Below are 25,810 nucleotides of genomic sequence, written 5' to 3' on the forward strand. Positions count from 1 at the left end.
AATTTCAGTCACCATACACATATATATAATTTTAAACCATGAAAGTAAATGGATTCCCCCAAGAGACAACAGGTAGACTAAGGTAAGAAAAAAAAGGTCACAACCGTTGTGAGTACATACATACATAGAAAAGAGCTTTTCCAACAAAAGGAGGATTCCTCATTCGAATGAGAGAATCCAAAAAAAGAATGGTACAATGAAGATGAGAGGAAAGATCAACAGAGACAAAGACTGTAATATTAGGACAAGAAAGAGGCGAAGTTGATAATGGGAAGATCATGGAGCACTAGAAAATGCCTCATTTCTGTTGTTGAATAGTGAATAAATAGTAAAGAAATGGGGCCTGGGTGTATTTAGGATGCTTAGAAGAGTTTTCTCTGCAGGAAAGCAAAGAGGTAAAATACATGTGTACTGGTTCAGGTCTTTCTTTGAAAGATACACAAGGAGGTTGAGAGGATGCAGGAGAAGTACCAACAGAAAGGGAGACACAATAGCAAGTGAAGCCATGTCCTAGTTCTAAAATGGAAACAAAACCCAAAGAATGCCAGAGGTGAACAAAATCAAGAACAAAAATCAATCTGGAAGAGAATACCTCTTTAGTGCAGCCCAGAGAAAAGGGATATTGATCAATGCATAAAAACAAGCATCTGCGTGCTCAGAAGCAGGACATTTGGGGAATTCATATCTGTAAAGTTCCACTTTTCTTAGTACAGTAGGATGAAAGTTCTCCTCTTGAGAGAAAAGTGGGCCAGGGCAAAGCAAGGCCCTTGGTAAGACAGGTGAAAGCTTGCAACAGCTGTTGTGGACACTGAAGAAAGACTATCTAAGAGGATGTAACACAGCTGCTATTTTTAGAAAAGTAGTTATGAGCACTAATTGCCTTACACATGCTCCCTACTCAATTTCCCGAAGACCAGAGAGGATGAGAGACTGAATTGATCTAAAGAAAAGACACTGCAGGGATCCCTGGGTGGCACAGTGGTTTGGCGCCTGCCTTTGGCCCAGGGCGCGATCCTGGAGATTCAGGATCGAATCCCACATCGGGCTCCCGGTGCATGGAGCCTGCTTCTCCCTCTGCCTGTGTCTCTGCCTCTCTCTCTCACTGTGTGCCTATCATAAGTAAATAAAAAAAAATAAAATAAAAAAATAAAAAAGACACTGCAGACAGGAAACTCTGAAATGAAAAAGAAAGAACAAGGATTTTTGAAAGAAATGGCAAAAAAGAAAAAAAGAAAAAAAGCATGAAGCACTCCAGGTCTTCACTAGACAGGGAAGAGAGCAAAGCCATGGTGCCCTAGTAGAAAGATAGGGAGGGAAAAAAAGCACTAGATATGACATTTTAATATCAAGAAGTTTTAAAAATCCATAATTTACAAAGGATATACAAACTTATCCTTATGTAAATTTAGCCTTTTCATCTTAAATAAATTCTGGCTTCTGTACATCCCCCTCTACTACAAAACACTAGTTTTGAAACCCACTAATTATTGGTCTTTGACTATTTTTCTTGCTTGAGTTAAAGAATTTACCTAAGGATAAAAAAATAAGATCTTCATATTCTCAGAGAACTTACTATTTGCTTAAAGTGACATAAGAGAATGATAAAAGATTAACAAAGTGTATAGACATTGGTATGCAGAAGAATCTTGACTATAAGAGAAGATTTACTGTAATTATTCCTTAGATTCAATAGAGTGACTAAGGCTAGATTATGAAACATCTAGGGTATTTTAGCTCAGACAGGATAAGCAGATAGGAATCACAGGGTAGGGCATCCAGAAATAAAACAGTATTTTACAGAAATATTCCTCCTCCTAAAATGTATAAAGGACAATTTAATGACTAAATACACTAGAGGAAAGAATGAGCAATATATTATTGTAAAATAACAGACTAGGACATATACTCTAGCATAAATTGAAGAGCTACATATGTAGGGATCCATATGCTAATACATTAATTTCAAATGTACAGTTGTTATTAAAGTCATCATTGTGCTGTGTCTTTTAAATTTGTGAAAATATTTTAAGTTAGCAGAAGTGATCTAATTTACCATGCTGCTGACCGTTAAAAAATAAGTTACTAAGCTATTAGTAAAAGGTATCATATTTAAAAGTATGCAACAAAGAAAACAATACTTACCACAATGCTTTGAATGACTCAAAATCTCATTGACTTTCATGGCTTCACACAAGTCAAAGTACTGAAAACACTGCTGAACTGCTGTAGTTATCTAATAAAATAATAACTTATTAATTCTAAAAATTTACAGCCCCCAAGTTCAAGCAGTCAAAAAAAAAATTACTCAAAGTTCTAAAATTATGCTGGAAAAATATTTTTAAAATATTTAAAATAATACCTTTCTAGACCACTGAAGCTCAGCTTCCTCAGTCTCATTTTAACTATGGCATCATTCTGGGAAACACCAAAAATACTTGTGGACCAACAATATTGCTATAATGTCCAGGTCAATGGATAAAAATAAATACATACTTCATACTTTATAGTGAAAGAAGCAAAAATTCCGTGACCACAACTTTAGGAACTCCCTTGCCAATATCCTCAGTTCCTTTTCCTTTGCCTTAGAGTCTTTTCTTCTTATCTAGCCAGCAAAATATAAACTAGATCAAGCCTTCATTTCCATCTCAGATACCAGAATGCTGAAAACTGATAAAAATCTCATAAATCTCATAATGCAAAGAACAGTGACAATAGAAAATGATCTCCAACTGCTACTGTACCCAGTCATTCCCCTATGAGTCTCCATTCTATCTCCTTCTCCCATTCTTCCAAGCAGACTTCAAATCTTCTCCCCTTTCCTCTGCACTTACTTCCTGTATACGTCCTCTCATTCTAATTCTCAAAATAGAAGCCATCAGTGACAGAAGGATTGATAATTGTTAAGACTGGCAATAAAGAGGTTGTTGGTGACCCTGAAAATATCACTTTCAGGGGAGTCTGGGAATAAAATCAAACTGAAATGAAAAGAAATAGGAACTGAGAAAGTAGAGGCAGCTGGTATAACTTTCATTTTCAGGAAGGCTGGCTGTGGGGGAAAAAAATGGCAACAGCTGGTATAGGAATCTTAGAGACAACACTGAATTCTTTCTCAGGTTGGAAGGAGATGATCATGTTTAGATGTTATTGGAAAAAGATGAAGATTGTGTGGAGAAAAGACAGTTCATAGTTTATTTGAATGGCCTCAGTGTCATACCGAAAAAAGTTACTATGGCAGGCACATCATAACAAAGGCCTGCTTACAAGGTTGGACACTGACTACCAACTGGGAGCTTATTTCAAGGGGAAATTCCAAGAACTGATACGAAGGGCTCAGTGTACCTAAGTAATGTATACAAACAAGGTGGTTTATACCGAACGCCTGCTTTCCTTCTGGGAGTCTGAAATTCTGGTATGTGCTACGCAGAAGATACCTACATGATCAATCCCCAATTAAAAAAGGAGAAGGGACAGAGTCTTTAATGAGCTTCCCTGGAGGACATTCCACATAAGCTTCTTGGATACTTTTTTCTGTCAACTCTCCTCTTTCTCCCTGCAAATCATCAAATTTGAGGGGTGGTTTTCAGGATATCCTCCCATATCTATAGATCTTATCTAAATTAAACTTTAGAGATCCAGATCAATATGAAACTGCCTCTTGAAAATCTTGATCTCAAACTTCTAAGACCAAACCTACCAAATCTAAAGTTATTACCCTTCCCAACTTCTTCCTATTTTCCTCCTACTGTGTTACTTATCTCGATGAATTACATTAATCACTCAATTAAGTCCTCATACATCCCCCATTTAAAAAACCAAGTCTTCTACACCCTATATTCTAAAAATAAAGGTACTCCTCAGTCCATATATTTATCCCAATTCATGCTGTCACAGCCTAAATTAATGCTTCCATCACCTTTTGCTTGGATTACTTGAAATACTCTTCATATTTTTGCTTCAACACTTCTCCCCTATCTCCACCTAGCACCTTTAAGCCATTTTCTAAATTTTCCAAAGCCCAAATATGGCCACTAATCAGTGACTCACCGTATCTCTAGAATAAAAGCCTATCTCCTAAATTCGACATATTATATATGTGTTATTCCTCTTAGATACCCCCATCCACAGCCATACACATATGCACAAACACAGAGAAACAGATCAACCCATGTAAAAATCGGTCACCAAAAGCCAATTCAACACATGACCAAATATCCAATTCATCAAAAGTAAATTCACTCAAAATCTCACTAAACCAACACAGTTAAATCTGAAACATACTTGGAACTGACATTTACAACAAACTGAACATTTTTAGTTATAAAAGGAAAAGGACTGAATATTTCCCTTAAATAGGCCTATTTTTATTATAAGCAGGCCAACTGTCATAGTCCCAATTTAAAGTATCCAAGTAATTTTCAGAAAACACCATCCCATCTACTTAGTATTAGCATTCAGAGAACTGATTCTCAGGAAATTTCCTGTGTCGAGTCATAAAATATGTAGTTTCTAAACATGCTTTGTGTTTTACAATCGCTAAGCCTTTAAACATCCTATTCCACTCCCCTGACATATTTTTCTGCCACAACCTTAACCACACCACTTCTCTTTTCCAGGAGAACACCTGCTCATTAAGAATAAAAAAATTCCACACAATCCTCATTAAAGAGTGATTGTTTTATAAATAATAAAGGTCATAACCAGTTTTAAATTTACTTAATAAATCGATGACAAATCTACATAACCACAATCACAGGTATCTGGAATAACAAGTTTAAAACCCTGTAAATCAATATATGTCAATGGATCTCAACAATATATTCCTGAAAGCCAACCACCAGTGTTAGCTCCGTGCTTCTGAAAATAAGCCAAGAATAGACACACTCCAGGAAATATATTTGTAAAAGCCAGTCAGCAAGAATCTCACCTGAGTTGCCATCCTTCCACAATTGATATGAACCCACTCTTGCCTCTGAAGCCCCACCAGTTTCTGAGTTCTAAGCTTCCCTAAAACCCTGTAAGATTAAAAATCTGCTTTGGCTACCTTAAGCAATAAATTCAGCTTTATATGTTGTTTCACATATTCAACAGTGGTCTTAATCCTGGACAAGTCTAGTGCTTCCATAAAGATGACCCTGAAGACTCCCACTTGGTAGTATTCTATAGGATCCTCAAAGAAGAGCGTTCACTAGGCCTCCCTGAGTCCCAAACTCTGATGGTCCTTCAGATCTGCCACCATAAGTTGGTCTCCGTGATCTGAGCTTGGACCTGCTTCATTGACTATTCACTGCTAAATTAATTTTAGTATATTAAGATTTGTAATAAAATAAGTCTTTACAGAAAGTAGCCTTTTGTTTTGGAGGGGCACTATTTGGTAAGCATTTTTGCTATTAATCAGCTTATTCTTCTGTGTTTATTTTGCTTTTGTTATCTGTACAGTCTCAACTCCTGTTTTATTTTGGTTTATCTTGCATCTACTGAATATATAAAGGAGAGCTCCATAAATAGCATTAGGAAGCGCAGTCTAAGAAGTGTCTAATCTAGTCAATCAAATCCTAGTCAGCCCTGAGATTCTTGGCTATTAGCAACAAATTCACGTAAAAGCAACTAGTCAAACTGCCTTGCAACCCCTACAAAAATTCCACAAGGCTACTCCGATTAGTCAGTTCATGTCACTGATCCCTAGCTTCTGCATGGTCAAAACCTGAGACATCATTCAGAAGCTCATATTTTTGCCCAAAAGTATAGTGATACATTTGATATTTGTCATGAGTTTTTCTAAATCTAAGCTGCAACCTCTTCCTGATAGAAATTCTACTTCCTGGATGAATTTATTCTTACAATCCTAGTGCTTACACACACAGTTAATTGGTAAGCAAGATAACCAAAAATGACTTAGAACAATTACCATTATGGGGAACTTCTGACATAACAAAATAATGCTTAACAGAAGCTCTAAATTAAGAGACAAAAGAACAAAGAATAGTCAGCTTCTCTAAGTGAGAATTCAAAACATTATCTCAAGATGGTTTCTTTGAAAGACTATTTCACTTCCATTCAAACCTTCAGAAACCCATTTTCCTTGCACCCATCCCCAACCAGCTTTATCTTCACCACTCACTTCTATTCCTTCCTCCTCTCCTTTGCTTCTTAAATATTGCTACCTTTTATTTAGAAAAGGGTAACAATCACAGGAAAAGGGACACACTCAGGAGAGGAAAAATCACATATGATATCCCCTTTAAACTGGGGCAGGAAGCAAAAGTATAATAGAAAAATTTAAACCACAGTCTAAAGAATCAAACTGAAGGTTAAAGAATGATTTTCCTCAACCCCAAGAAAACAGAAATTTGCTGTAAAATTCAGGATTTTATTTGATATTTATTCTCCTGCCCTATCAAACACATATCAGCCAGTATATTTAATTGCTAACCCCTAAGATAGAGGAAAGGCAGGGGAGAAAACTTTAAAAATAGGGTATGTGAAAAACCAAGAGAGAATTTAAACTCTAGTTGTCAGTATTTTTTTAAATGACTTTGAGAAGGCAAGAGAAAGAGAAAATACACTACATAAAGCTATTTCAGAAACCATTCCCTTAAGGGTAGATTGGGCAAAGAATGAAGTTGTTAAAAATAAAAGGTTAAATATTTATGCTAATAGCCAAAATGCCTTTCAACTAGTTCATGACTTAATGATGCAATGGAAATAAAGCTCTCAACTTTCTCAGCTCTTAAAAACTGACAGCAGAAAAGTGCTATCAGAAAGTATGCAGGAGAAGCTATAGGAAATGCTTTAGCAGGTCATCCTGCCAAACACACTGCTATGATTAAAGTCCTTATGCAAGGAACAGTTACAAAGCAAAAGACAAATGCATGCAATGGTTTTAAAGTTTCCACTGTCCATGCACAAAATCTGATCTTCAATCTGAAAAGTGGGGGGAACAGAGTTTGTATCCATTTTCCTCAATCTTTCTTTTCAAAAGTTGGGCCAAGATTACTTTAAATTTATACATACACAAACACACATACACAAATCTTTTGATATTTTTAAGTTTAGGAAAGCTCTTTAAGAGAAAATGAGGTTTAAGTTGAAACCTCACGCAAGTCTGGCCCATTATGCACAGGAAATATCTGATCCAGTTGTAAAATATAAAAGTTGTTTATAAGAAAGTAACTGTTTTTCAAACTAAACACTGATTATGATATAATTATTAAAAATGTGTTCCTTATTTAAAAAGTTAATCTATCAGAAACATCTGCAATACTTCCACCTGGGCCCCTGTAATAGCAATAGTGAGTTATATGCATGACAAACCATGGGAGGGTGAGTCATCAGGATTTTTCCTCCTACTTTCTGTATTCTGACAAGATCAATCTATGTTCATATGGCCTAAATCTTCATTTCAAATAGGAATGGGAGAGAAATGAGATGTGGAAGGACTTCATGTCATAAAAATTTTAAACATTAGGTTTTTTAAAAATACATTTACTTGAGAGACAGAGAAAGAGAGAGGGAACACACGTGGACCCATGTAAGTAAAGGGAGGGGCAGAGGGAGAGAGAATCTCCAGCAGATTCCCCACTGAGTTTGGTGCCCAACTCAGGCTCCATCTCAGAATCTTACAACCCTGAGATCATGACCTGAGCTGAAACCAAGAATTAGTTGATTAACTGGCTGAGCCACCCAGGCACCCCAAATACTTACTACATCTACTAAGAAATTCCCACTCTATTCTTCAATATCCCTCTCTTTTCCTTCCTGAAACTCAATGCTCTCGATTCTCAAACACAAAAAAATATATTATTCTTCCATTTTATGTTCTACTGCACTCACTTAGAAGTTCGTTACTCTAGGAATATTTCCCTTCTTCTTTTAAACTCAAGATTCTAACTACATAAATCATATTTATCATTTCAAAGTCATATTAGAACTTTTAAAAATATTTTTAAAAATCTCACGTCGTTTGTCAATTGTTATTAGACAATTTCTTTTCAATTTCTTTCGATGCCTTTACACACTATTCTGCTAATAGCAATAAATGCAGAAAATTATGCTAATATATTTTACAGTATTAGTTTATATCGTGTATAACTTGAATTAATTTTTGTAAATGCATTTATCATTCTGAGTTTTTCATACAACTTTCAGTCAAAAGCATGGGTATATTTTATAAAACCAACTCTCCTATAAACACCTGACCTGAATTCAGTTACAATACTTAAAATAGGGCCTATCTCAAACTAGCTTGTTAGCATCCTAATTTACTATGTAATTATGGATTTCCTAATTGTTATCCTGACTATAATTTAAATTTCTATTTTTATCCTTTTATGTCTCACAGAATGGAAGTTTTAAAAAATCACATAAAAAGGGGATTGTATCATCAACCAAGATAATCATCATTCAACTTTGCACATTCAACTTTTTACATCGTATTTTGTGATATTATTTCTCAACATAAGGACAGAAACAGACTTACCAGAGATTTATATTTCTTTTCTAGAAGTCTTAGTACTGCAGTTCTGCTATAATATGCATGCTAAAATTAGGAGAAAACGATATTTAATTTAATATTCAAGCCATCCCATTCAAAGTCTATTTTTCCTGCATCATTTCCAATAACATAAATTACCAAGTTTTAAATTATTGTAATCAGTACAAAACAGGTTTTTCTATGTACAATGGATTATGAGCATAGCAATCACAAGAATGCAAATGATACGAAAAAACTATGGATCATTTATTAACAGTAGAAAAATATTCTTTCCCTCAATTGCAACCAGTTTCTGTGCTAAGTTATTTTAAAACCATTATCAACAAACATATCTGAAGGAAAGATAAAAAAGTGGAGGCAGGGAGATCACAACCCTCACAATGAGGAGGACACTCTGCTGTCTACATATGCAGAAGTTTGCCCAGCATGAAATATTCTAATGAACAGTATCTTAATCATTTTCTGTCAATCATATATTTTAAGTGATTCAAAGTGCCAAAAATAATTCCCTCCTTAGAGCTGAATATAGTAGGATTAAAACATGCTTTTTATGCACTGCACAAAGGGGAGATTATACATAAATATTACTAAATTATATTAGATATCACTTGTTTTCAATGTAGTTTCTTCATTTTATGTAACACAAATTATTAAACAGTATTAAACTTGGTAATAACTATCAGAATTCTGGGAAATAGAGTTAATTAAATGGGGTAGCAGTTAACTGAGCGTTAATAAAAACCCCTTTGTGTTTTAACCCTTTTGTTTTAGAATGTTTTCAAAAATTAGCAATCCTTTTTTCAACTTTAAAAGAGAAATGTTAACCAACAATTCAACTTTTGACCATGTTCTAAAAAGAAATCCTCATAGGGCATGTCTTAGACCAATCACTATACTACATCCCTCAGGCCAAGTTCAGCTGTCACCTGACCTGGTATATAAAGTTATATGGTAATAGTTACATACATTCAGTTATATATTGTCTATGGATGCTTTTGGGTTACAACAGAATTGAGTAGGTACAAAGACAGTACAGGGCAGCCCCGGTAGTGCAGCGGTTTAGCGCCACCTTCAGCCCGGGATGTGATCCTGGAGACCAGGGATCAAGTCCCATGTTGGGCTCCCTGAGTGGAGCCTTTTTCTCCCTCAGCCTGTGTCTCTGCCCCCCTCTCTCTCTGTCTCTATGAATAAATAAATAAATAATATTTTTAAAATTTTTTTTAAAAGAGACAGTACAGCCCATAAAACCAAAAATTTACCAGCTGGCAGAAAGTCGGCTAACCTCTGACTTAAAGGAGAATAGGATAATGTGATGAATTTTCATTAACACTCAGGAGTTGATTTTTTTTTAAGAATTTTCTATTGGTTAGTTTTCTGTTATCTGCTGCATACTCTTGAGAATCAAGTACTGACAATAAAAAATGTTAAGTGAAAAAACTATAAACAGAATAGGATTTGTTAAAGAGCAAAACCAATAAAAGTGTATATAATGTACCTACATAAACCAAAATCTTGATAGTTTTGCCTCTGTTGTAGAAATTTAATTTGTGCTATTACATATTTTGCATGTTTTCTACAATAAAGGTACAATTTGATAACTAAAAATTAAGAAGAAAGTATCAGATGTAAGAAACAAAGGGTTCAAGTTAATTAAATTGAGCAAACACTTATCAAAGGTATACAATAGAGGTCAGTAAGGGCTAAGCCCTAGACCTAACTGTGTTTTGGTTAATTGGGCATTATTATACAGCTTAGATAACAAAAGGCAAAACAAAAATAAAAATAAAAATAAGCCATCAATGAGGTAATGTCCAAACTCTATCAAGCAATAAATACACATGTTGCTGCTCTGCGTGGCCAGTCATGGCCCCACCCTCCTCCCTTCTCCACAGCAACAAATACATAATGCCTGGCAGACCAGTTTAGAGGAACAAAGATGTGAGAATAATAAGCCAACAGTGCTGCAGCTACTATCACACAGACCACTCTTATTCCACAGCAGATGAGGGAGGTGACAGCCTAAGGGTCTCTCTTAACTCCTAAATTAGTTTCAGTTCCAGAACAGTAATGAGGTCCACTGGAAATCACCAGCATTTAGGCATTAAACATTTTCCAAACTGCAGGTTCAGGAGGAAGCAAATGGAAGGATATTTTCAGACAGACCTCCTAAGTCTGAGGAAAAAAATGAAAATTGAATTCATGTTCAACTGTACGTACCTTAAAAATTTGAAGCTTTTAAACTAAAAAAGACTAGATTTTGGGTAGGTCATTCAGCTTAATGGATTCAAATGAATTATCATTTAAAATCCCATTCTAACTCTGTCGCTTACGAGGTAAACAAAACTGACACGTCAGTAAATGGGGTACTAATACCATCTATCTCATAGACTGTCACAAGATTTAAAGGACTAACGTGTAGAAATGATTAGAACCCTTAGCACACAGTAAAAACTGGAATTTTAGCTATTTTTTGAAACAATACAGCAATGCACTGAAAAGTATGAAAACATTCCATTTTTCCTTACCATCCACTTTTTGAACCACACAGCCTTGGTATCAACCAATGCAAAAAAGTAAATCGGATCCAAATTCTTTTGTGAGACAAGATGGCTCTGGTCATGTTTAACTGATAATAAGGACAAGGTATTCTCCACAATTTCTTCCATATACCTTAAAGTTTGGGAACAAAACAGTTTTAGAAAAAAACAAATGCTATCACACATACAACAGCATCAGTGATATAATTTATATTTATAAAATAATAAAATAAAAATTTTTAGAAACAACTTTTTTTATGTTTCAAGCAAATGGTAGAAATGGGATTCACACCCATTTTTTTTCCTGCTTTTTAAAAAATTCATGTTCTTTCTACTTCACCACTAGCTCTACAAACTTAACTTTCTGTTTTAGACTTATAATTGCACGTACAACCTTATTAAAAAATTTTAGAACTGAAAGAAAAAGTTTAAAGAACACTTAAGGAACTTACCCAAACTAGCAAAGACCAATAATAAAAGAACTGGAGGCAAGACTACAACAACCTCATTTTGCTTTGTTGTGATAAATAAAGGGTATAAAATGATATTTGCATTGAGCCATTCATATAGCTAAGCACAAATATGAAAAGCTAAGTAAACTTAATTCCTTCCCCATCACACAAGTCAATTAAGACTGTCTTTATTCTTTTTCCTTGTGATGTACATAGGACAGCAACACCCCTATATTTCATATTTGCATAAATTAGGAAACTTACTTTTCTGGATGACGAATCCAGAAAGATGGAGCCTCTTTCTGATATTCATTTAGAAGACGAACCTGAAAAGCAGTGTGTAACAGGTCTCAAAAATCAGGATTCTTAAATATAGAACTATTTAAATTTTTTTAAAAAGCATATAGCAAGTGAATACCTTTTTAAGTAAGCAGATCACATTAGGATTACTTATATCTATACCAGTTGAAAGAGTAGGAATATGATTTTCTCTAGAAAGAAAGTATAACTTCAAATATTTAGCTGAAAAGAAAAATTAAAAATATTAATTATTTACAATATTTTCTGAGAAGTAGTTTCCTATCTGTTTTCTTAAGCACAAAAAAATTTAATAAACATACCTAAGCTTGTATAAATTTCCTTAGTCATATGTAATGGTGAAAGAGTAAATGTCTGTGCATAGAATTTTAAAATCCGGTCCTACGGAAATGAAAAGATTTGCATCAGAGATTCTTACAAAGATAGAGATTAAAAAAAAATTTCACATAGTGAAAAACTTAGAAAATAAACAAAATAAACCATTCAGAAACATGAGGGGGGATGTACTTATAAATAAGAGAACAATCTTGTATTGAGCAATAAAAAGTAAAATTGACCAAAACCACATGGGCGGGGAAAGAGTGAGGTTTGATGAGTAAGCTACAATATGAAGATATTAAGAGAAAAGTAGGAGTCCTATATGGTTAAAAAAAAAACAGCCTGGGTGGCTCAGCCATTTAGCACTGCCTTCAGCCCAGGGCCTGATTCTGGGGACCCAGGATCAAGTCCCACATCCAGCTCCCTGCATGGAGCCTGCTTCTCCCTCTGCCTGTGTCTCTGCCCCTCTCTCTCTCTCTCTCTCTCTCTCTGTCGCTCATGAATGAATGAATGAATGAATGAATAAATAAATAAATAAAATCTTTAAAAAAAACAAAAACAAAAAAAAATATACTCCATTCCTTTCCAAATCCAGCATTCACTGTTTTTTTAAATTGCTTACAAGGGTAGTTTCAGTAATTTGACATTCAGGACTAATATTTTGCCTATTCCCAAGAAAAATATCATTTAACACATTTTCCAAATTTACATGATTAAAATCTAAAATAGAAACTATCACAAGGTAAATGAATTAAATGTTAATAGACGTAGCTAGAAAAATCGTTGGCCCTAGTAGATACTTACAAATGGTAGCTATCATTTTAATTATACCAACTCTAATATTGTGATGAAATTAATCCTAACAGTGAAATTTAACATCTCATTAAAGAAAAACCTAAGATTTCCTCAAGTGTTTTATTCTGGGCAAGACAGGGTGGGGGATGAGGGAGTGGTCGGGGGGAATTAATCTTGCCTATATCAAATGTTAGCATAATTTTCTTAGAAAAAATGGTTACACAAAAATAACTAAAAATTTCTAATAACCCAAAGGAATTCCTACTGAACACAGTATATTAAATATTTTGGAGGGATCCCTGGGTGGTGCAGCGGTTTGGCGCCTGCCTTTGGCCCAGGGCACGATCCTGGAGACCCGGGATCAAATCCCATGTCGGGCTCCCGGTGCATGGAGCCTGCTTCTCCCTCTGCCTATGTCTCTGCCTCTCTCTCTCTCTCTCTCTCTCTCTCTGTGACTATCATAAATAAAAATTAAAAAAAAAAAAACTAATTAAATATTTTGGAAAGTTAATTTTTATAGTTGCAGCAATTGGTATCTGTCACACTTTTCAAATACTATATGCTTCACTCAGTTACATGCAAGAGTCCTTCAGAGTAGGAAATGAAGAAACAGAATCAACCTCAAGAATTTGGATCATGCATAAATTCAAAATGAAAAGAATGCCACACTTTGTTTTCTACTCCAAAATGATTGGTTCTATTACCATTTCCCCTCTACAACAACTTCTTCCAATTTTATTAAGCATTGACAATACTCTTGCTGAATAATCTATAATGGCTCAACAAAGCCACTTATATTGACCTAATATTGACTTATATTAGGATATTTACTATTTATAAAGTTATTGCATAATTTTTTAAATAATGAAAGGAAACCTACCTGACCACTTATTCTGTCTTTGTTAAGAAAAAAATAAAGAGAAATTTACAGTTGTGTTCCCTTTTAGAAAGCCTTGAAATGTTAAAAGTAATCCTGAAATATCTTTTTCCCTTCTGAAGTTCTTGGATTATTGAGTTTTTACAGAGGTCTGCATAATCTTCTGGTGTAAGGTTGAAGTGCATACCAGGTATTAGGTAATTGAACACATTTTCCTCCCTTATAAAAGCAATAAACCACTTGTTTCCAAACCACTTCTGTTTACCAGTATAATTATATCTTCATTGATGGAAGAATGTCATTTTTAACAATAAATGTATTTAATTTTTTTAATGTATTAATATTTTTTTCTACTAGAATGTAAGTTCTACAAAGGCAAAGACTTCTGTCTTGCTCAGTTTGTTTCCAAAATCTAAACTAGAATGCTACACATTGTTAGTAATCAATACATATTTGCTGAACAGATAGCAAAATTTAACTGTAGTATTAATATCTTAAATTCTGTACAAAACACTGTAACAATTTTACTGCCAAATTTTTCTTCATTGACACATCAATAAAGAAAAAGACACTCTAAACCTAGATTTTCATTTAAATATGAATATAGGATATAATAGGATTTTTTAAAACTATTTTTAATTTATGGATTTTTAATTCACATCAGTGATATTGCCAATATCAGTGATCAATATACTTTTTAATATAATCTTACTCATGTAATAGTATTCCAGAGAAGTTATAGGAGAATCATTTTTTACAATCATTTCTCTACTTACTTCGTAATTTTTGGAATTTTCTACATTTGCTTCATGATTCATCCCAATTATCTTCTAAACTTAGCTTTAGTTTTCTTCTCTTTTTAAGCAATTAAACAATCTCTAAATAAATACTTAAATACATATAAAGAAAATGCTGGGCAGCGGTTTAGCGCTGCCTGCAGCCCAGGGCGTGATCCTGGAGACCCGGGATCGAGTCCCCACATCGGGCTCCCTGCATGGTGCCTGCTTCTCCCTCTGCCTGTGTCTCTGCCTCTCTCTCTAGCTGTGTCTCTATGAATAAATAAATTAAAAAAAAAAAAAAAAACTTTAAGAAAATGCTTATGATTCAGTTAGAATAAATTCTAATCATTTTAAGTTCAAATTTTCATATATCATGAATTCTTCTAAAATGCTTTAAATAGTCTTTTAAAATATTTTTCAATTCAAAAACAAGACACAAATACTTGGATATCCCTTTACAAGATAAAACAAGGTACAATGTAACAGTCTACTCTTATTTGGCAGTGAAGTGTGACACTGGGAATCTAACCATGAAATAACAAGTTAATACCTTTAAAGAAAATCTTCACAAGTCAAAAGCTAGGATTGAAATTCCACGAATATTAGAGCTACTATTAAAGAAAATCATTCAGTTTCTTATAGAATGGTGGGAAAAAAATTTTTTTAAAAAAATCTATTTCTTTAAGCATTTTCCTTACACTAAACACAGGATCAGGATCTGAAAGAGACATTGTCAATTTTTCACAGAGTGTAGTCCAATTTTCACAGTTCAAAACATCAGATGGCGGAGCTGAACATAAGGTTTGCAAGGCTTCATATCTCACCTATAATTTAAAAAATGTTTATTAATACTCAGCCACTAGAATATCAAAAATACCCCAAATATTAAACAATGAAAACAGTCTAGATGATTGCTCTAAAGAGCCAACTGACAAAAATCAGAAGTCCTTTTATAAAACAATTTTTGAGAACTCATTTTTTTAAACTAAATGTTATCCAGAAAAAAATACGTTGTTATTTTACATAAAGCAAAAACTAAAACCTCACTGTTGGAGATTCTAGATCACATGTCTAAGTGAAAGAGGAAGGAGGATGGTGGCCAAATCCAAATCACTGGGCAAAGTTTTCCAATGGCTTTGTCCCACACATCTTTCCTATTTAAGCAAGCACCTATAGGTGGTCCTATAGTTTGAGAGCCTTAATTTTTAAAATAGCCTGGTGAAGGATTCCCATTCCAGAATATAGGAACAATTCTAACAAAATAATTAATTTGGACTACTTTTTGATGTTACACCATATTTTCTGACCTAATCACGGAAGTAGAAAAAGTTAACAGTGCGATGAAAAATTGAATGTCTTTATTTTCACAGAAAGCTTACTTCTTAATCATTCTTTGCAAGATCGAATCAGAATTCACTTAAAATAGTATGACCCAAAGACAGTGAAAAATAGCTCTATTCCAATCATGAATGCAACAAGGCTTCTCCCCCACCACTCTCTGACTAGTGAGTAATAACACTGATTCCAACCTGTTTCTCAAAATCTGGTTGTTTCTCCAGTTGAAATAACTGAAACCTAGTGGTTTAAAAAGGGCAAGAGGTGGGGGACAGGAGAGGAGAGGAGACACAGGAGAATATAAGACCTTAGGAAATGAGACCTTCTAAATCAGGGTATCAAGTTTCAGGTGAAAAAGAATACACATGCACTTGAAAGTGTCTATATATTCATATGAAAGAACTTCTAAATATAACTATATTTGTGATAGGGACTGGGGGACTATGGAGAGATTTCAGAAACATTAAGTAATTTCTCCTTCTCAGTTAATTTTTAAGACAAATCCCATTAAGAATTTAGGTTTCTGGGACGCCTGTGTGGCTCAGTGCTTGAGCACCTGCCTTTGGCCCAGAGCATGATCCTGGAGTCCCAGGATCGAGTCCCACATCAGGCTCCCTGCATGGAGCCTGCTTCTCCCTCTGCTTTTGTCTCTGCCTCTCTCTCTGTCTCTCATGAATAAATAAATAAAATCTTAACAAAAAAAAAAAAAGAATGTAGGTTTCTGAGCAAGTATAGATTTCCAAGTCATCCACCTAAACTGAAGACAGTAAGATTGTCATCATATAAAAGTCAAGTCCCATTTCTAATATCTTTTGAAATATTTACTAAGAACCTAGAAAATAAATCAGAATGTGAAATGCTAAAAGTTATTCTTTGATAAAAACAAACCTGTGGGAGTGAATCATAACTATTCATTTAGTTTAAAATGAAAAGTCAAAAATCATTTCAAAAACTGAAACTAATTGGCAAAATAGGCACAAAGTCTTAGGTACTTAAAATCCTATTTTCTATTTCAGACTCACTTAATGAAATAAGAACTTGATAATCAGTAATTTACATAATCTTAAAATATAAACAGGCATGATTCAATAGAAGTGCTTCTTTAAAATCTTTTCCTAATAAACAAACACACATGTCGAAGTTGCTCACATTTTCCAGAAGCAGAAAGAACATTAAATGAAGATCGTATTTCTTCAAGGAAATCACTAAAGCAACAGTGAAAGAACAGTATGGGGGACAACTGTTTATAACTTTATCCCTTCAGGGGCACCTGGGTGGCTCAGTGGTTGAGCGTCTGCCTTTGGCTCAGGTCGTGATCCCGGGGTCCTGGGATCGAGTCCTGCATCAGTCTCCTGCTGGGACCCTGCTTCTCCCTCTGCCTAGGTCTCTGTCTCTCTCTCTTGTCTTTCATGAATAAATAAATAAAATCTTAAAAAAAAAAAAAAAGGGATCCCTGGGTGGCGCAGCGGTCTGGCGCCTGCCTTTGGCCCAGGGCGCGATCCTAGAGACCCGGGATCGAATCCCACGTCGGGCTCCCGGTGCATGGAGCCTGCTTCTCCCTCTGTCTATGTCTCTGCCTCTCTTTCTCTCTCTGTGTGACTATCATAAATAAATAAAAATTTTTTAAAAAATAAATAAATAAAAATTAAAAAAAAAACTTTATCCCTTCAAAACTGAAACTAGACATAAAAATTTTCTCCTACAAACCAGGAGAATGCTCTGACAGAATGCTCTGACAGCCTCCCTTACTCTGTGACCTTTCAAGACTGGAAAGTCTAGCAGGGATGCCAGTCTAGGAGCACCACGATAATAAAGGCCGATCTTCAAGAGAAACAGTCAGCTGCTACTGATGAGAACCTAATATATTATAAATATATGCACGTGACTGAACTTGACAGCTATCCTCTAAACTTACCTCTTTAGGTTGCCCGGGATCCAACTGGTCTAAAATCAATTGTAATTTTCCTTGACAAAATTTGTAACTCTGTAACACAATTGACAGAACATTCATTTAGAAGACTTTTTTAGAAGTACTGCTATAAATTATTTTTTAATATAATTCCAAGCGCAAAATGCATTCGGAGCAAGAAAAGGGAGCAATCTATTCTGATTTGGCAGAAAACTTAGAATTTGTTTCCCAAGGCATTTATATGGGAGCTGAATGTCTCAGGAGAACAGCATACTTCATGTATATGAAAATGATTATTATTTGCTGAGCAACTGCAATGTGTAGTACACTGTAAGATTCAAAAGATGTAAAGCCAAGATGTTTTATACCCAGAAATGTGAGCTGAAACAGTAAGATAAAACAAGAAAGCACTAATGGTACCCTAGTTAGGCATGGCTATGATGCTGCTTGAACATTTGTGTCCCTTTTTCTTTTCTGTACTTTTCCTTAGTCTTTCTCCATGCCTCCTTTTTGGTGAAAAACTCTCGAGATGAAAGCTTCCATCTAGAAAAAAGTTTATAGCACACCATAAGCTACTTTGGAAAAGGAAAGGGTCTTTTTCTTGCTAAAGGCAATTTAAATATGACTAATATCTAAAATAATCATCTAAAAATAAAACTTCCATTAAAACAATAGCTGTCATTTATTCCTTTTATGTAACAACCCCTATATGATCTTTATTCACAAGGGCTGAAATATGGAAATATGAAAACTGAGGTTAAATAACTGCTCCAAGTCACCCAGCTATCAGAACTAAGATTCCCATCCACATCTTTATTACCTATACTCTTTCCTGAGGTGTTCTCATCTAGTTCTTTAAGTACATCATGATGACTCAAATCTCCATCAGCCACTTCATCTCCAAAGTTATATATAATTATCCTTTCAACATTTCCATTTGGATGTCTAGTAGGCATCTCAAACTTAATATGTCCAAGACAGAATTCTTGATTTTATTCCAAACCTGCTCCTCCCTCAAACTTCCTCATCCTCCTAAATGACACTACTCCACATCCAGATTGTTTACTTAGATCAAAAATAGGAGTCAATCTTGGTTTTTACTTTCCCTTATGTCCTATACCCAACATCAGTAAGTCACATATGAGAATCCTCAAGTTCCACATATTTTAACTCCAACTACCCCATACTTCACTGCTGAAACCTTAAACCAAGGCACCATTGCTAGACAAGCTTTTTCTCCCCCCTTTAGCCTGGCCCTTTTGCCTCTCTTATAAACTTGATTTCTTCTGATCCTTCTGCTGCTATCATGACATTTACCAGATCTTATCTAGGTCTAAAATGTCTTGCCATCCAACTTACTAAAAAATAAGCATAATGTCAAGGACATGAATCTTAATTGGATAGATAAAGTTTCAATCCCCGAGTCAATCTTAACTAGTTATGTGGCCCTGGAGTCTTTAACCTCATCCTCAGTTTTCACATCTACCTCCCAGTGTCACTGGGAAGGATTAAATGGGTAAGAATTAAATGGGGAAAATTACAAAGCCTTTTGCTTTGTTGTTATAAAATCTTTAAGTTTGAAGTAAATTTCCTGTTTCTCAGGAAATTTTTTATGAGAAAATATAAAATAACTGACTCTACCTACCAACTAGCTATTCAAAATCAAGCAATTTAAAGATGTAATTCATTGATTTCTATAGATTCCATTCTAATCCAGCCTCTTTTCCAATACTGAGGCATACTCTATAACAACTCTGATAAATGGGGAGCCAGACATTGTTTGAACATTCTCAACTACAGCAAGTTCATATTTGGTGAAGCAACTAATATGATGTCAAAGCACCCGTCAAAAAAACTTGAAGGGATGAGCACTGGGTGTTATTCTATATGTTGGCAAATTGAACACCAATAAAAAATAAATTTATTTAAAAAAAAAAAGAATCGGATGCTAAAAAAAAAAAAAATTGAATGCTAAAAAAAAAAAAAAAAAAGAATCGGATGCTTAACTGACTGAGCCACCCAGGTACCCCAGTAAATTGCTATCCTTAATGTGAGCTTTATATGTACTGTTGCTGTTTAGGTTGTTTTGCATTGAACACATTTGGATTTCTAAGTACCATGAGATGATTAAAATGATCTGCCCCCGCAAAAAAAAAAAAAAAAGTATTACATAACTTTTAACAACATTCATTTACTTAAACATTCACTGTGACAAAAGCCTTTGTTTTCTAATCTCGTGTGCAATACTCTAGGCAAGCAACTCTTACTCTCTAAAAATGGTTTTACCTTTTATTTCACAAAAATGATTAAGGCTAATCAACATGATGATCCTTCAACTTACCTCCCCTTCCCTCCCCCCCAATATTATCCTGGTAAACTCTTAATCAAATTCAAAGATCTTTTCTTAGTCTTCAGGACTGACTTCTCTCTATCCTTCATTACAGCTAGTTAACCATCACTTCCACCTTGAAATTCATCCCCGTCTTAAGTTCCTACCCAGTGCACTGTGGTTTGGTACCTTCTTTTCTGATCCATCCTTTAGTCTCTCCTGGCCCTCTGAAAATGTATTTCCTAAGGTCTCACCTATTTTGGTGGTCCTAACCTTTCTACCAAGTGAATCCTGCATTTGAAACCACTTGTTACACCACTGGAATACCTTACTGGTATCTGATATTCAAAATCTTTTAAAAAAAAAAAAAAAAAAAGGACCTCCCCATATTCTTCTCCACGCCTAACCTTCCTCCCTAATCCCAAGCATGGCTTATGACACCATGGTCTTCCTACCACCTCAGCTTGAAACCACTGCTAGACTTCTGACCCTATTCCACTCTGCTCTACTCACCCCAAAACACTTCAATACTCAAGTTTAATGTCATACCTCTGTAATAATTCTCACATTAGTCTCTTTTTATTCCTACAAAGCCTCCTTGTTCAGGCTTTCTTCTTACTTCAACTATTAAAATAGCCTTCTAAGTTCTCTCCCTACGACTGCTTTCTCACGTGCTCCTGCCCTCTGTACACAATTATCAGTTAAAACTCCTCAACACACTTTTTCTGTTCAGAAACCTAAAATGATTGCTCTTTTCTTGCAAAACAATCCAATTTAGCTTTTAAATGCATTAATTTATTTCTCATATATTTATTTGGCATCATACTGTCTTTCAGATACCTATTATGTAATTAATGTACCAGGCACTAAAATTTTATAGCTAGGAACAATAACTAAGGTCTAATCTCTGCCCCATAATTTGGCCTTAACCTACCCTTCCAATTTACTCCCCACCAACTCTTTGTTCTAACCCTTCACATAAACAAACTATTCAGGTTACCCAATAGGCCACATTCCTCGCTGCTTTATTCCTTGTTTGAAATACTTTCCTCTATAGCTCTTTGATATTCTTAGTTATAAAGACTCTTCTTTAGATTTCCCAGGATGCATTATTTCTACCTTACAACTCTGTTATTTATGTACATAACATCTTCACAATCTCAAGTAAGCTCCTTGAAGAATATATACCTGATTAATCTTTTCACTTTGGCAGTGCTTATCATAAACTATTACACATAGTATATACCCAGTACATATATGTTAGGTAAATAGACAACCAAAGAGTTGAAATTCCTCAAATTCATATTTGCCTGTTCTCCCAGATTAAAATGCATATTAGAAAAGCATAGCCTGGGGGTGTCCAAATCTTGGGTTAGGCTCAGTTTATGATCTCAGGGTTGTGACACTGAGCCGCAGTCGGCTGGGCTCCCTCTCCATCTGCCCCTCCCACTTGTGTTCATGTGCTCTTTCTCTCTAAAATAAATAAATTAATTTTTTTAAAAAAGCATAGTTTTTAATAGGTATCTGATTGGAGTAGCCTCATTAATCTACTACCCTTTAATTATTTATCATTTAATTATTAATTATATTCAGTATCTTCTTAAACATAGTATATACTATCTTTAAAAATGTTATTCAAGCAATGAAAATTTTTTGTTACAGTAGACATCAGAATGAACCTAATGCCTTCCCCAAAGGCTACCTATTTTTTTTAAGGTCTTTTTGTGTGTTACTGTGCATCAGTGGACTGACATAAATTTCCATAGCAACCAACTAATAACTTCTTTAATTGGAAAAAGTAGATAGTGTTTTCCGTGTAATACATATTTGTTACGATTTTTCAACTGTTCTAGATATTTCTTAGATTGAAAATTCCTGAGGGGAGTAGTATCTGCCAACTTTATTTGTAAAGTAACACAAGACAAATCTGCTGGTGATATCAATATAGGTAGATACTTCTAAAGGAAGTTTTTAAAACATATTTACTTATGTTAAAGGATAAGTTAAGCAAATAATTTCTGAGCACATTCCAAGGAGAAATACCAAGAAATAGAATTGAGTGAAAATCTAAAATGTTTTCGGTCTGAATACTTGGACTTTTTAAAACAAGGAACAATGCTCCATTTTTTTCCTCTTATTGTTCAATTTCAATGTAAATGGATGGTTCATCAAATAAATAAAGTATAATCCTGTAAGTACCCAGAGTCCTACAGTATGTTTTTCCAGGCCTTCTTTGATCTGAAGCAGTTCCATAAACCTACTGAATAAAACTAAACTAAAATCTCTGTAACCCAGCTTCTTCTAAAGAGTATATCCAACAGGAAATATTAAGGTCCACAAGGTGAAAGAAATTCAGTCTTTCCCATTTCCTCCCCATCACATCAAAAAATAAACCTCAATCGCTCTCAGCCTTTTGGCTAAGATCAAGGGTAGAAAATAAACCTGACTTGTAAAATTCTAAACTTAGCACAATCTCTCCTGAGCAAAGCAAATTTTAAGTTCTGCTTTAACAACTTCCAAACATATTTCCCTCAAAAGTGCAGTCTCAACTATGATCAGTATGTGTGACTTTTTCACATTTCACCCAAACTCCCCAAATCCCTTTTTGGTATTTGGCATCTGTTACAGCTATGTCCTCACGTTAGCATTAATTAGATGAAATGTTTCATTAAAAATATCAGGTAGGATTCACACAAAGGTCAGAGAGACTCCACTTGGCCTGGAAGTTTCTGTGGGGAAGTTGATGGTACATGCATTTAAGGCTCTAGTCTAACTAGTCTCTTTTGTCTTCTACTGGGACTAATCAAACCAGTGGCCTTTCTGCTAGCTCTGCTCTAGCCAAATGACAAGGATTCTAATAACCTGGAAAGAAAAAATGTAAAACCTCAAATCTTTGATATTACAAAGAAGCTTAATGTTTTAAAACTAACAATTCACAGTGACTTTCATCTTAGAAGATAAGAAAAATGTTTTATTTCCATATTTCATCTGTAATATAAACTTTGATTAATAAAAATCAATCAGGAATAAGATGCTTTGTTTAAAGCTTAAGCAGATGTTTCAAGCATTATTAAAAAAATCAATTAGTTTATTTTCATACCTCATTAAGATTGGTCTCAGATATAATGTAATCACTAAACATATGATTCTAGAAGATATTATTTCATGTACTCAATTTTTAAGATTAGGTAATTTTATTATTTTTCTTCTGAATCTTAAAACTGGAAAGCAGAAAAAATCTGGCTAACAAAGAATGTATTGAAGTTACTGATTATTAAATGCCATTTCAAGACATAAATTAAAATGAAACAACACACCTGATTGAATGATGAATCACTATCAGAGCAATTATCTGTGCAGTAACTGTTGTTGCTTTTCTCCTTCTGAATTTTTTTTTGCCTCTCTTGATTTCGTATCTCATCTTCTTCAAACTTGTTAATCATAGATTCCACCACTACCATCATGATATTCTTCAGGGAATGCATCATTTCTTTGTATCTTTAAATTCAAAGCAGTCTTGGTAAGAATAAGAATATTAGCACAAATTAAAACACTCAGCTAAATTGAACTACCTTATTTTTTTTCTGTAAAGTTCCTTTAAGAGCACAATTCCAAAGAGAAAAAAATATGTCAGTTTTGGGCTTTCTTTTTAATTTTTTATGAGAGACACAGAGAGAAAGGCAGAGACATAAGCAGAGGGAGAGGCAAGCTCCCTGCTCAGGAAGACAAATGCTCAACCACTGAGCCACCCAGCTGTTCCTATGTCAGGTTTTCTTAAAAAACAATGGCACAATGGAATTCACACAACAGGAATAAATATTAATTAGGATTCTAAAATGTGTGTGATTTCCCAGGCTTCTTCATCTGATTACATGAACCAAAGTAGTAAAATTAACACAGTATAAAGCAAGATGTTCCAACGGCATGGACACCAGTACTCAGCAACAGCCAACTGCTAATATCATATTTAACCAGAATAGTCTGTCTGGCAAGTCCTTTAGTCCTTGCTTTATTTCTACTTCTTTCTCTATTCTCCTCCCTTCCTCGATTCCTTTCCTTCATTTCTCCTCTGCCTATATTTGATCTCTATAGACACCTATAGCCACCACTAAGACCTAAATAAGAGTTAAGCTATCAGTGGGCCCTTTACAAGAGACGCTAAAGAACCCATTGTCAGAGATGTTAAGAAGGGATTCTTGAAATTGGTAAGAATTTGAACCAGACAGCTTCTAAATCCCTTTTACTTCCATGGATCTAAATCTTAGAAAGAGAGGTGCCTGGGTGACTCAGTTGGTTACACATCCAACTCTTGATTTTGGCTCAGGTCATAATCTCCAGGTCCTGAGATCAAACCCTTCGAGCCTGCTTAAGATTCTCTCTCTTTCCCTTCACTCCTCTCCAATTCACCTATGTGTGTGTATGTGAGCATATTCGCTCTGTCTAAAATAAATAAAATCTTAAAAAATAATAAATAAAAGTAATAAATAAAAGTCTCAAAAAGAACTTATAAAGTTCTCCACTTATTAAGTGCAAACTCTCCAGCATCCATATTAACCTTAGAAATAGAATTTTAGAGCTAAATGAAACTATAAAAAAAAAAAAAATCTAATGTACTCTTTTGTTTTACAAATAAGGACTAGGTGACCTGGACCATTGAAATGTCTATATTTAAATAAACATACTAGAATAAAGTATTAAATTTGGAATCAGAAAAGTTGTATTAAAATCCTGACTACTGGGCAGCCCAGGTGGCTCAGCAGTTTAGTGCCGCCTTCAGCCCAGGGTGTGATCCTGGAGTCCCGGGATTGAGTCCCACATCAGGCTCCCTGCATGGAGCCTGCTTCTGCCTCTGCCTGTGTCTCTGCCTCTCTCTCTCTTACTCTCTGTGTCTCTCATAAATTAAAAAAAAAAAAAAAATCCTGACTACCTACCAGCTTTGTCACCATAAATAAGTTTAATTTTCCTCAATTATAAAATGAGATAAAAAAAATATATAATCTAGCTAACCTATTTCACATAGCCACAGCAAGAGTAGGTATCTGAAAGTTCTTTGTAAATATAAAGCATAATACATATATTTATTATCATGTTGTAATAAAAATACATCAGGAAAATAAGCACAGAAAATTCCCTTTCTTTATATTTTGGTAAATGGGTCATTTTAACTCCATAAATAAAAGGAAGGATAGGTAAGTTACTATCATAAAAACAACAAAACCATGCTTGAGGATTTAGATAGAAATAGGAGACTGAGATTTTAAAGTTTAAAGGCATTTTAAAATATATTTTAAATTATATGTTATACATTATATATTATTAAATATATAATTCTATATGACTTAAAATATATTCTCATATATTTAATATGATTTAGCAATATATAATTTGTGCAATATATATCTAGAAGCAAGTTTAATACATAATTTATGTATGTATTTTTAAAGCACCAGAAATTGTGAGAAAACACTAAATATTACAAGAAGATGGTAATAGTTAGAATCAATACAGGAGGAAAACACATACAGAAGAGAACTTCTATAGAAGTGAGAAAAAGTCCAGGGAGGATCCAAGTTTAAGGTAAGAGGATATAAAGAGCAAGAAGGAACCCTAGGTCACTCATCAGACTAAATGGCGAAGGAGACAGGATAACTGAGACGGAGGACTCTAGCT

At 34.5% G+C, this 25,810-nt stretch overlaps 1 protein-coding gene across 6 annotated transcripts in view; it reads right to left on the bottom strand.

Annotated features, from left to right (window-relative positions):
* The window catches only part of TBC1D32 (TBC1 domain family member 32), a 211,472-nt gene that overhangs the window by 167,775 nt on the left and 17,887 nt on the right, over positions 1–25,810 (bottom strand). For 4 of the 6 annotated variants that reach the window (XR_005353848.1, XR_005353847.1, XM_038526672.1 and 1 more), the window contains exons 4-12: positions 23,458–23,638; positions 17,818–17,886; positions 15,266–15,391; positions 12,101–12,179; positions 11,899–12,002; positions 11,745–11,806; positions 11,017–11,161; positions 8,477–8,536; positions 2,143–2,233 (exon numbers count right to left, since the gene is read on the bottom strand). Coding sequence is in view for 4 of the 6 variants with exons in the window: in XM_038526672.1 (XP_038382600.1) it covers positions 2,143–2,233; positions 8,477–8,536; positions 11,017–11,161; positions 11,745–11,806; positions 11,899–12,002; positions 12,101–12,179; positions 15,266–15,391; positions 17,818–17,886; positions 23,458–23,638 (917 nt within the window). In the remaining 2 variants the exon portion in view is untranslated. Of the gene's footprint in view, positions 1–2,142; positions 2,234–8,476; positions 8,537–11,016; positions 11,162–11,744; positions 11,807–11,898; positions 12,003–12,100; positions 12,180–15,265; positions 15,392–17,817; positions 17,887–18,231; positions 18,298–23,457; positions 23,639–25,810 lie in introns of those variants that run through there. The other 2 variants (XM_038526674.1, XM_038526673.1) reach the window with 2 other exon arrangements.

This window comes from Canis lupus, chromosome 1 (assembly GCF_011100685.1).
Source record: "Canis lupus familiaris isolate Mischka breed German Shepherd chromosome 1, alternate assembly UU_Cfam_GSD_1.0, whole genome shotgun sequence".
NCBI lineage: Eukaryota > Metazoa > Chordata > Mammalia > Carnivora > Canidae > Canis > Canis lupus.